Source organism: Mya arenaria, chromosome 5 (genome assembly GCF_026914265.1).
Source record: "Mya arenaria isolate MELC-2E11 chromosome 5, ASM2691426v1".
In the NCBI taxonomy this organism is placed as follows: domain Eukaryota; kingdom Metazoa; phylum Mollusca; class Bivalvia; order Myida; family Myidae; genus Mya; species Mya arenaria.
Genome location: NC_069126.1, coordinates 51,384,692 through 51,397,532, shown reverse-complemented (window position 1 = coordinate 51,397,532; position 12,841 = coordinate 51,384,692). Strand labels below are relative to the sequence as shown.

The following is a 12,841-nucleotide window of genomic DNA, read 5'->3' as shown; positions in this document are numbered from 1 at the left end:
GTATACACAGTCGTCTTTGTTTGATTTCTGTGGCTGCAGATATAGTGATTAAAGTGAAAATACGACTTTCTGACTGTAATTCAAAATGAATAAACTGTTACTTCATGAAACATAATATGTGGATAGTGGACACTTAGAATACCTTTTATGGAATTGCTTTATCGGGCATCCATATGGCGACAATGGCAACGAAAATAGTAAAATACCAAGATTGAATACCTTGAACTTGACATAACCTGAAATGTTTTAAAATCTTAATTTATGAATCAAGGTACCTGGACATTGTTTTTTTTCAGAAAGGTGCATGTTTGTTTGTTTACAAGAACAAAGGGTTGTTATGGCAATGAATATATTTTGCGTAACATGCATGTATACTTTTAATTTCGAGGTTTACGGGTTGCGTTTACGGATAACGAAATCGGATCAAAACATCTTGTCTATGACATTTCAATTAACTATAATCGTTATTTATCCACGCAGTAATTTGATCGAAAGGTTACGCCTATTCTACTTGTTACTGAGTGTGAAACCTTTAGTTTTCATAGAGATGCACGATTATAAGCTGAGTAAAACTACAGAGAAGTTATGCAGTCGTTACTTTTCTAGTAATCAGTTATCATGAAGGTTTATATGATGCTAAATTGGACTACGTCTAATTTTAATTAGTCAACGCTTTGTTTAATAGAAGCACACTTGATATCAAATATATGTTCATAAGTGCTTTATCTTGTTTACATCAGAATGTAAAATCCGAAATCAAGAAGCATGGTTAATACGTTATGGCGTGCATTTGCATTTGACCTGTATGAAACGAACAAGTTTAACTCGTTTTAAACAGAAACAAAATCGGGTGTTATACTTAGTACTGTCCAACAAGAGTTCGTCAAAGGCAGTACCCTATATTGAATAACTACTATAGGACAGTATTTCGCGTGTACATTAGAGCTGTGGTCGATAAAGCTTTGCGTTTAGTATGACTATTTAGCACATATTGCATATTTACTCAATATGGACGTTCAGAGTCGATTCAAACATTGACCGGAGGCGTCCGCTACTAGAAGATGATCAAACGAAGGCCCGAGATAATCCGTGCATTGACATAAACAGTTGTTGTATTTGAAATGCAGACTGCTTACGTTAGCTGTGGCGATCAGGGGTTGTTGCGATTGAGCTACGTACATCCAAAATTACTTCACATTTGGTGTATGCATAGAGCTGTTAATATTGTTTCATCGCACTGAGTAGTGTGAACTACCCTTATCCTTGAGGCAAACCTGTTTATAACCAACATTGGCTTTACGGCATAGGCCAAGCCACAGACTACTGAAAATGTGGTTTTACCAAGTTTGTTTCGTTGTCAAGCAATTTGGTTAAAAAAAAAACACGGACTGTAAGTAGATATAAATTGCCGGTTCTGGGACAAAAAGCTGAACAAAACATGAAAAAACATGAAAACATGAAAATCGTTCGATTCTCCATTGAGGAATCGAAAAAATGACCACCGTTTCAAGGTAACGGTTACATCAATGTATGATTCTACCTAAATTCGCTCCCCAAATTCTTAACGGTCAGGCAAGCGTGCGAGCCCGATAAACCCCAAGCGCCAGTGTCCATAGGCCAGCGTTTGCACCGTTTTTCTTCCTTAAGCCTCGCCAGGGGCTCGTTACCCTCATACATCCGATAGCTGTAAAGCTTAGCTCTTAGTCCTACAAACTCATGCATAATATTTCCACCATATTCGTCCTTAAACATTCCTACAACCTTTTTGTTCACACCAGACTTGATACCAGATGGGTGATCAGCTGGGAAGTTGCTAGTATCAAACATTTGTTCTACATTTTCATTTATATCTGCGTAAAGTCCTCAGTTTTAATATTGTATGCTAAACTGTCAGTGTCAGTAAACAAAAGCTTAGCGCCGGACGAACCATAAGCGTCCAAAATGTAGTTAGGTTTGATATAGTTGAAGTGAAAGTCATACATCAAGGTTTTGCTCAGGTCAAGAATACACATCCCAAAGTAAACCGGCTTGTCAAACCTAATCTTAGTCTTTTTCATATGTACCGCTACGAGGTTTTCATCGAATATGGTACAATGTTTGTAGTTTGGCTTTGCAGATAATTTTACGGCCTTTGTTTCGTTATTGACTAGTCTTATGTCAACCCTGTTTCGGATATTTTCCATAGTCTTTCCAAAAACAGAGTTGTTCATGAGCTTAAAAAAGTCCTTTTCAAAGTCATTGGTTGCTTTAGCTCGAAGAGATGTGTTGAGATCAATGTACTGTCTGAGCCAAGTACTTTCGATAAATTTGATACCTATATGGATCTTTGTTATTTTTAAACCCAAGCTTTCATAGAGCTTAAGATTTTCGTAATGCACTTCGTATTTAGTTTTGTTATTGAGATTAGGGATAAGTTTGTCAACCTTATTTACAGTGACTCGTTCTGGGGCTAGAGGGTAGTTATAATGTAAACTATGTAAGTCTTCGGGATACTCTAAATCTACTTTGATGATGCATGTCTCCAGTTTCCAATCCTCGAGTTCGCTTTCACTCATCCACTCTAAACCACTTGTGGGTAGAGGCTTGCTCATGGCCCATCCATACAGATTGTTTGCATCCAGATACTTTAGATACGTACTATCCTTTTTAGGGTCAAACTCATCCCCCATGTATTTATTATTGGCCTTTCCATACCGTGTCATGATAGTTGAAACGCCTCCGCTAATCCCCTTTTCAATCATGAGTAACATATCTGGATCGGTCAACAATTCTGACTCAACCTTGGTTAGCTTTAGTGCAGCGTCCCAAGCCAAACCCGGTGCGGTGTAGTACCAGGCAGGGTCTAAGTCATAGTTTTTCAAGCAGAGATTACGGAAGGTCTCAAATACATCTGCCAGAAGCAATACATCTGATGTGAGATACAGATTGTGATGGTCTTTCATCGTCTTACATTCAATCTCTTTCCAGACCTGTTGTGCGTGTACATAGTCTTCATCCGAAATGTCATCGCCACTCAGCTTGGAATAAAACTCGTTTTATGGAGGTAACTGCGTTTCAGCTAACTTTTTATGACCATTGACGTAGTCATAGGGATAGACACCCTTACGTTTTAGCAAACTCAACTGCTTACCTTTATATTTACTTTCCAAGTTAATCGATCTTTTTGAAGGTTACCGACCAGTTTATCTAGACTAAAAGCCATAAACTTGAATCGGTCAATAAACCGCAGCTCATGCTTTACTTCCTTTTCTTCCCCCTTTTTGTCAGTATAATGGTCAATTACATACTCTTGGTGAATGAGATGTATTTTTCTTCGTTGTTAGGGATGCAGTTAATATTACCCTCGGATTTGCCTAGATTTTTAATAAATAAATGACTGTCATACCCACTCAAATTATGAAATACGACTGGGATAAACTTAGGATTTCGGTACTTGAGGTTGCAATCGTTGTGAGCAGCTCCTCTGTCATTACCAGAAATTTTTATCAAAAACTCGTTGACATATCCAGCATACTGTTTTCTTCTCGAAATCTCTTTGCTGTTTTTGGACATGATCATCTTAGTACGTCCACATTTTGTGTAGATGTCTTTAATGTTTTGTTCCAGCCTGTCAACAAAGATCTGAGATACATCCTCATCTTCAGTTTGCTTCGTGTAAATGACAAGATTTTGCTTGAGCTTAATCCTTTTGTAAACCTCATCATCAAAGCATTTGATGTAGTTACAAAACCCACTAGGTGTATGCTTTTGATACGGTTTGGTGTAAGAATCGTCGGGGTTGGGTTGGGCAGTATCCAACTTTTGTGTGAAGCTTTCAAAGTCACTATGCACAATAAAGGGCACTCTCATTGACTTGAAAAAGTGCTTAAAATTTAAGGTTGATCCTTTTTTCGGCATTTCAATCTTTACAGCATCATTGGAGTCTCAGTACTCTTTATGCTTACTTAAGAAATCCTCTGAGATGAATGAGTTAAGGTAACGGAGACAGTAATGTCTTGTATGTTCGTTTTTACTCGATTGGGTAGACAACAATCTGCTCATGCTCTTAATGAGACAGTAGTGTTGTTTTACCCCATCATCTATAAGTAAAAGGTTGATACCGAGTCCCTGGCGAGACTTAACAGTTTGATGCTTATGCTTGCTAACTCTAAGAGGATAGACGTCTCCATTTTCATAGTCGTAGACATTGACAGAGATGGTGACATTTTGTCTTTCAAACCTATATATCGCCTTTAGGGTAACCGGATACTCAATACCATTCATATTTAAGAGATCTTTATGACCCTTTAGTGATTTATCGATACGTTCTGAATGTTTATCGACTGGATTCAACGCTCGCAATACACTCCACATAAAGCACATGTCATCTTCGTTTTTCATGTTTGTGATTGCCATTTTCGATGCAAGCTTTTGGGGGAGTGGAATATAAGAGTTACCTCGCAGTGGTTGATACTTGACTGTATGATTCTCCAGACTGATGATCTCTTTGAAAACCCAATTACTACCCTGTCTTTGAAAGTTTGATATTGCTTCCATAATTATATCAGTCATTGTGGTATACAGATCGCTCACATCTGTTCCTTCTAGATTAATCTCAATATTAGTGTGAAATGATGCAGGCTCTGCTCTGATATAACTTCACCTGTTAGTATACTAGTTCTCTCCATCCTACAGTTAAGTATTACTTTAATTTTTGTCATACGGTTCGCGGAAATAAGTCTAATAACATCGGGTCTTACAGCATCTAAAAATGTTTGTGGAATGTAACCTCTTCTTCCTTCAATCTCGTATTGCGTAGTAAATCTTCTTAAAGCCGACCTTCTTTCCTTAACTTCGAAAGGTTTCACATTCTTGTATGCCTTTTTACATGCTCTTTGATCTCATCCAATGTTTGGCTGAAGGTTTGTGGCTCAACATAATCACTAACCCATTCAATAAATTGTGTTGCCTTGTTTTTGATAAACTGGAGCGTCACACGTGTTGCTGCGTGTTTGATAAACTGAGGTGTTACACTTAATACAGCATTCAAAGCTGTATAACTGATTCTCTTGAACATATCCATTTTTAATACATATATATTTTTCTTTAAGTCATTTTCATAAAAAAAAATCAGCATCTCATCAAGATTGGCACGAAGTGGTACAAAGCGCCCGATGCTCCGCATTGCCCGATGCTCCACATTACATATGATGTAATATATTCATCATATGTAATAAACTAGGTTAAAAACAGAGTGACCTTATGGAGTTGACTCCGAATCGTATTCATCTACATCAGACTCTGAATCGTATTCATCCGAATCGTATTTAATCTTCATAATATCATCAATCTCTTTTTGAATGGTATCAATGTCTTTAATGGTTTTAATATCTTTTTGATTGGTTACATACTTTGCTTCAATGGTTTTAATCCCTTTTTGAAGGATTTTAGTCTCTTTTTGAATTGTTTTAATCTCTACTTGAAGATAAATGGCTTTAATCTTTGCTTGATTGACTTGATACTTTTTTTCTTGAATCCTAAAATCTTTTACAGTTTGGCTATTCATTTTATTATATAAATAATTTCTTAAACTCATTTTCAAAAATAAATTATTACGGATATATTTTTCTTGAAATCACATAAAGAAAATTGTTATACTAAGTTTTGTATAACCCATTCTGATTTGGCACAAAGTTATTCCAAACCCTATTATTCCAAAATGTTATGGTTCTTGGTGACTTTTTGATGAAACGAGCTGCCTTGTAGATGGATGGACATTTATACTCCTTATCAAATGTGACATCCGTTAATTTCGCATGCTTCGGGTTGTTTCTGTTTGTCTTTAGTTGCGTCTGCAACTCCATAACCTCCTCAGGTAGAAGACCTTTTTTCCAACAGCTCTATCAATTGAGGTCTGTTACAGCAAAAGTAGCCTTCTATTGTGTTGTCTTTCAAGATCTGTCTTAGTACTGATAGTTTGGTTGCCATGTTATATATCTAAAATACATTTCTTTAAGTCATTCTCAAGATTTTTTTGGTTAGGCAAGCGAGCGAGCCCGCTATGAGGTCGCAGAGCTCCCTTAATAGATAACACTCATCTTCTCTCCGTCTGATGAAATGATAGCATTTTATCCGAGATGACTAGAGCAAATGCTTGTGTATCCGCGGGTTCATTTACATTGAAGTGCACTTTGACCTTGATGTCTGTCACAGAGGTTTTCAGCCTCTCACTCTGCTTGCTCACATCAAACACAAAGAGTGGGTATAAATCCTTGTTATCGCTCGCAGTGATGTTCGGATTACTCACCAACTCATCCATGTGAAAAAACTTGGATCTGAATGCCGCAGGGTCGCCATATACCCGACTAAGCTGTTGCTTAATAAATGAAATATTGTAATCAATAGCGGGGTATCTAGTTTCATTTAACGTGACGTGCATGTTACTCACATTAACGTTGTCAAAGATAGCCGGATTCTTCAACTGATTGTTATCTTTTTCAGTCTGGAATCCAACAATAATCCAACGAGGTTTTTCTGGTGAAGACTTGACACCCAGTCTCCAGGTAAAAATGGTGCTCTGAGGGACGGTGATGTTTTCACATTTTCTCATTCGGTAACCAACCGGTAGAGTCACCTAAGATTGAATCGACTTTTCAGCATCAGCTGGTAGCACGTGTGGCATAAACCATGAAAGCTTATCAAGAGTTGCTTTACCAGCTCCCCGATCCGGATCTGCTGCTAAGCGGAAAATTGCATCATTATTACCCTTTCTGGTGAGAGTCAACGATTGCCTCATCCCATACAGGATTTTATTGTAATCCTCACAAAATCCGAATATATGCTTGAGAGGTATCCTGAAACTAAAGGTTCCTTTAGGATCTGAAAAATGAATGATGTACAGTTGTCGAATACCAAACCCTGTATTATGTTTAAGATGAGCAGCAGCCGACGTGTCTTTAAACCACAGCTGATTTAACCCCTGACTTTTGCTAAAGTCATCGGGATATTTTAACAAACCTAACATGGTAGACCCCTGTCCCGGAGATTTGATAGATTCAATCTCTTGCGAAGAGATCTGATATTTGATGTTACTAAACAAATACATAATTGCATTGTTTGTTAAAGAAACGACATAACCATCAGCATAGTCTATGCCATCAGCCTTTGTGAGTCTACCTTCGACAAGGAGTTAAGACTCACTCGGAAGTGTGAATATATCTTGCGTCTCGATGCTGATTCTGATCTCACCACCAGGATTGTTGAGTCTTGCCCCAGTAACAGGTTCATACTCTTTGTGTTCGTATGATTCAATACTTTCATCTTTTATAGATGTCTCAGAAAAATTTAGAATGTCTAGATTACTCATTTTTTAAAATAACAAGATAATGTTTTTAACTCATTTACGAGAGTAAAAAAAATAAAATCTTCAAGATCAGATTTGAGACCACCATAAGTCAGATATAGTTGTGGGGTTGCCTTTGCACCTGCGAGGTATATGCTCCTAAGCTTAACGTATTTTACCCTATTGACCTTAAATCATATATTTTTCTTAATCCTTGGATAAATCCTATTACCATATACAAGCGTTACCTTATCCAGACTTTCCTCATTTACTAGGTATTCATTCACCTTTTTCTCTATTTCGTTTATCCTGTTCAGATGCTTTTCTATCAATGTGAAAGGTACTGAGTCGGCGCCATATTTACCCTTTTGAACAGCCCCCGCCTCATCTTCACCACTCAGTTTTATCACCGCATTTTTGATGATGATAGACGCAGACTGAAACTTGGGATAGTCAACTCTTTTGAAATCTAGATTACTCATGTTTTTTTTAATAGAATTTTGATTTCTTTAACTCATTTTAATACTTTTCAGGATCTACCATTCAACTTTCGAACAAGATATTGTATAGCTATAGCATTTTGATTGGCCCCTGAACCATTAATTAAGGAGTTGATGTTTTCCGAGACCCTGGCGAGGCTTTGCGCTCGGTGATTTGGAGTCACACCCGTAAAAAATGTACTAAAGATTTTATTTGCCCTTTCTTTATGGTTTTGTTTTGGGGCGAGCATTTTGGTCACCCCCCCCCCCCTTTCAACAAGTTTTGTACCCGCATCAATAGCCGCTTTTTGTCCTATCTGTAAAGCCTTCTTTGACCCTTCTCTAGCAACACCTAAGCTGACATCTTCTATAGCTTTTGCTGTTGTAGATGAAAACACTCTTGAGGGCATACTCGCAATAGAATCAAGGATTTCGGAGCCACCAATAACATACCGACGTTTAAATCCGCGATTTGTCATAATTAACATGCTGTTTTATAGTTGTGAAAAAATCTTTTTAAATGTATCATTGTTTACTACTTTTTAACTCTTTAAATGATTTAAAATTAATACTATCTCATCCTTCACTCCGGTATTTCCCGCTTTCATGTTTGCCAAAAGTAGTTCAACACGGTTTAGTATTACGTCTGTGGATGATGGATATACCACCCCTTCCCCAAACTGTTGGTGCTGCAATCGATCTTCCCAAATATCTTTCAAGAGATTTGTCCACTTCCAACTCTTACTCGCTTTTGGTTGATTAACATTAGGAATATTCCACCTGTGTAATGTGTTCGTGTTGTAAATTATATCAGTATACGTATCATAGTCTTGATATGTGTAAACCGCATCTGGCTCTTTACTTACCAATACTTCCCATAGACTGGGTGTTCCATCATATTCTTTATCTCCGATAACTATACTGTAATCGACTATCGTTATAGGTTTATCACCAACGAAAAAGTTTCCATGTTTATCATATATCCCATACGTCTTGTCAACACCATCCTTTGATGCAAACTTTCTCAAGTACTGTTCCGCAATAGGACCAATAAAGTTGGTTTCTTGAGTTTGAGAGACTTCAGCCTCCTGCATCTTGATACTTGGAAACTGAGGAAATGATAAGGACTCGTTCCTCGCTATCGCAGTTGGAAACTCTTCAACCCCCTTTTTAATAGGTTTAACCTCACTAAGAATATCCTCCGTCATCTCCCGCTGAGTCGATGTCACGGGTTTAAACAACTATGAGAGTTCACCTTGCATATTTCGTTTATCTACACGCTCGGTGATATTGTTTTGCTGAACGTTTCGTTTGGATTTTAGATAACAATGAAGACCCTCTTCTTAGGGTCTGTTATTTTGAGAAACGACATTTTTTATAGGACTAGATTTTTTTCATCACGTCTTTCATCACGTTTTTCATCACACTTTTCATCAGTTTTTCATCACGTTTTTCATCACGCTTTTCATCACGCTTTATTGTTGACACTCTGTTTCTTTTCAAACATTTTACGAAAAGACGTTCTCGCATCTTCCTGCCCTTGTTCTAATAATGTGTTTTTCATCTCGGAATCCATGGTTTTCTTACTGCTACGTCTCAATCCTTCTTTCATCTCCCTAAACTTTCTCAGCTCAGAAACTATCACGGTGAACTCTTCATCATATATATAGTCATCTATAATAGCTTTAGAGATGTGTTCTTCGATCGTGGTTAGTTTTGATTCCGCCATTATTTGAATCTGTAAATGCTTTTCTGCTTTTAATGAGAGTTTCTTATTTATAAAACCTCCAACGATGCTAAGTAATTCTATACCTGTAGCAGTGGCTTCCATATTAATTACCACAGGAGAAGTAATAACGGTTGAAAATAGACCTACCCCACCTATACCAAGACCCATACACACGGTTATGAGACCTGTATCAATTATCTGTATGATGTTGCTTGCGCGGTGATACTTTTTACTTAGAGCTTGTCGCTTATCACGCTCATCCTCAAGCAGTCTTTGAATTTCACCAATTTTCTGTAACCGATATCCATTTCCTTTATCGTTGTTTTTTTTTGCTCTATTTCCATATTTTTAGTTTGGATATCTTTTTTAACCCGCTTTTGGGGCGCAGCCGCACCCTTACGAGGGAAGAGGCCTTACCATCATTGTGTGTGAGGCGCAGCCGCACCCTTGCCCTCCAAGACGGTGACCCTATTTTTTAAATCCTCCATATACCGTCTGAGCGCAGTATATGAATCTGTATACAGAGCATCTGTATACTTGTTAGCAGCATGTGTAGCAGCTAAATCCGCAGTCTCATAATCTTTTCTAACGTCTTTAAGTTCAGTATCTACATATATTTGCATATGTTTTAGCACGTTAAATGACGACAAGATCAGCATCATCATTATATTTTTCAAGGGCGGTATCTGCTTCAGTAAGAATATTTTGAAGTTGAAGTATTTTTTTACCGATAGAATCATCGAGAACACTAAGACTATGATCTACATAATGTTTAGTGGATGAATCTTGCTCAACCCTCGGGTCAACTAAATTCATAGTTATTTTTGTGCTCATATTAATGGGACCGGTTGCCGTACTTGTCCCATCCCTTCTTGAAAAGTATTGTTTATGTAAGTAACTGAAACTCCAGAGACTTCTGTAGGCCTATCCCTACTACTACTACCAAATTTATCAACAGACATTTTTATAATGTAGATTTTGTTTTAAATCAGATTGTTGATATTGTTTTGAAAGCTGTCTCCATCTGACAATAGTTTCAAAACATACAAGCATAGATGCCCACATATAACTGTTCCAGCCTTTTGAACTTGATGAGTGTTGTATGTAATTGACATTCGGGTGCTTTGCACCAAATATTTTATCAACTCAGTAGGTGGTTGTAAACCATAGCTATCAAAATAGAGCTTGCTTTTTTCATCTTTCCACCACGCAACCCAATATGTACCACCACCAGTCCTAGTTCCATATTGATCATTTAGGTTGTCGTTGTCATCTAGGTTGAGTATACCACACTCCGACCATCCAACTCATTTTGCATAAACACCCCTTTAAAATGTGGTATTTTTAATAACTCCACAGCATCTTTCAATTCTAGATTGCTTAATGGTTTGTTTGGTAAGACTACCTTGTCAACTGATATGTTCATTTTATAAAAACTATAATTTTATTTTTGTTTTTAAGTCAGAAAGGTCACTTCGTTCCATCCATGAATTAAACGACTCTGGATAACCGAGCCACTTTACAAGAGCCTTTTTGCCCTTCTTTTGTATCACCCTCTCAATACTAAAAAATATCTTGGTCAGTCTTTTGAAGCTCCTGCTCGTAAAATGTACCTTGAATTTCTTCTTTGTTGTAGTCTTTAATTGTGTATGTTACAGGGTTGGTATACTGAATCTCTGATACGGTAAACACCTCCTCAGTCCATCTCGGTATGTAACCCTTTTCAAACGTTTTCTTTTTCTTGGTAATCCTAACCCTATCACCAACAGCAAATTTTGGTTTCGAGGTCTGCGATCTCCTAAGCATCGCCAGGGGCTCGGTAAGCCTCGCGGGTTTGGTATACAGATATTTATACACGCGATTCTCATTCTTTTTCATACTAGCTTCTACAGGAGTCATCTTTATCGAAGAATGCTTTGTCTCGTTATATTGATCTACAAGATCATTCAATATATCAATGTACTTGTTGGTAGAAATACCGCTGAAGTACTTCCACATTTTCTCCTTCATTTTTCTGTTCCATCTTTCAACCACAGATGACTTTTCTTCATTTTCCATACTGTAGATCTCAACAAGGTTTTGTACATCCTTGTTATAGAACTCTTTACCCTTGTCCACCCACATTTTCTTCGGATTCTGCTCCTTTATAATCTGTTTCAATGCATCTGCAACATACTTTTCAGTCTTATCTTTTAGCGGTATCATCCAACCATACATTGAGAAGACGTCAATTACAGTCAGTGGGTACTTGACGATTTTGTTTTCTCTGGAAAAGCTTTGCATGTCTACTAAATCAGAGGCCCAAATTTCATCTATACCCTTAACGTAGACTCTTCTTTTTCTCTTGTGTAGTTCGTTAGCTAATTGGTTAGTCCAAACTATTTGGGCTTTTTTTAGGTTGTTTAACACCCATCTCAAAGTTAACCTTAGTTCCAATTATATTTTGGTCAAATCTTTCACGTAAAGATGGGTTGTAAATCCCATCCATCTCTTCTATCATATTTTTATCACACACACGATTTCGGGTACCGGTATCTTTATTTTTAGCGTGGCACACATCATGATTATACGTGGCATTATCATCACGACTTATTGGAACGCTCCAAGGCTTAGGAGTCATGTCTTTATTCAGCCTTTTGTTAAAATTTGTCCCAGGTCCTGTGAAATTATGCCCTGGTAGATGCATTTCGAATGGAAGCTTGTTAATTAGGTTGCTCATGACCCCACTTCCGCTGTGTGAGCCCTTGTGGGGCGCAGCCGCACCCTTGACAAATTGTGTCTTTGTTGACCCACATTCCAGGCATTTTCCACGCTTCATATTTCTGTTATTTTTAGTAACAACATCTACTATATCTTTAGTATCAGTAGCTCGTTTACATTTTACTCAGTCCATTTTTAATATATTACATATTAAAAAAAAATGGAAGTTAGTGATCTCTCATGGAATGAAATGAATTCAAAAAGATTTAATAATAACTACTCCCCAAGTCAATACGTGGAGTTATTATAGGTAAGTCGGGTTGTGGCAAGACGACCCTCCTCTTAAATCTTCTTCTACGCCCGGGGTGGTTTGACTATAATAAACTATTCGTTTTTGGAAAGAGTCTTTTCCAACCAGAATACAAGATTCTTAAAAAAGCGTTTGAAGAAAAACTTCCGAAAGAGGCTATAATTAGGCTATTCAATAATCAAAAGGAGGTTATGGAATTGAACCTTTCTCCAGTAGCCGTAGTTGAGGAAATGGGTAAAAGCATCAGATACAAGTTTGACATCGATTGCAGTTTTTTTCGAGAGGTCAGAGGATGTACCAGA

The 12,841-nt window shown here is 37.5% G+C and overlaps 1 protein-coding gene across 1 annotated transcript; it reads right to left on the bottom strand.

Annotated features, from left to right (window-relative positions):
- Positions 1-6,073: 6,073 nt before the first annotated feature.
- Positions 6,074-6,589, bottom strand: LOC128235779 (uncharacterized). Its single transcript, XM_052950577.1, has one exon. The coding sequence runs from the start codon at positions 6,587-6,589 to the stop codon at positions 6,074-6,076; it is 516 nt and encodes a 171-aa protein (XP_052806537.1).
- Positions 6,590-12,841: the final 6,252 nt, after the last annotated feature.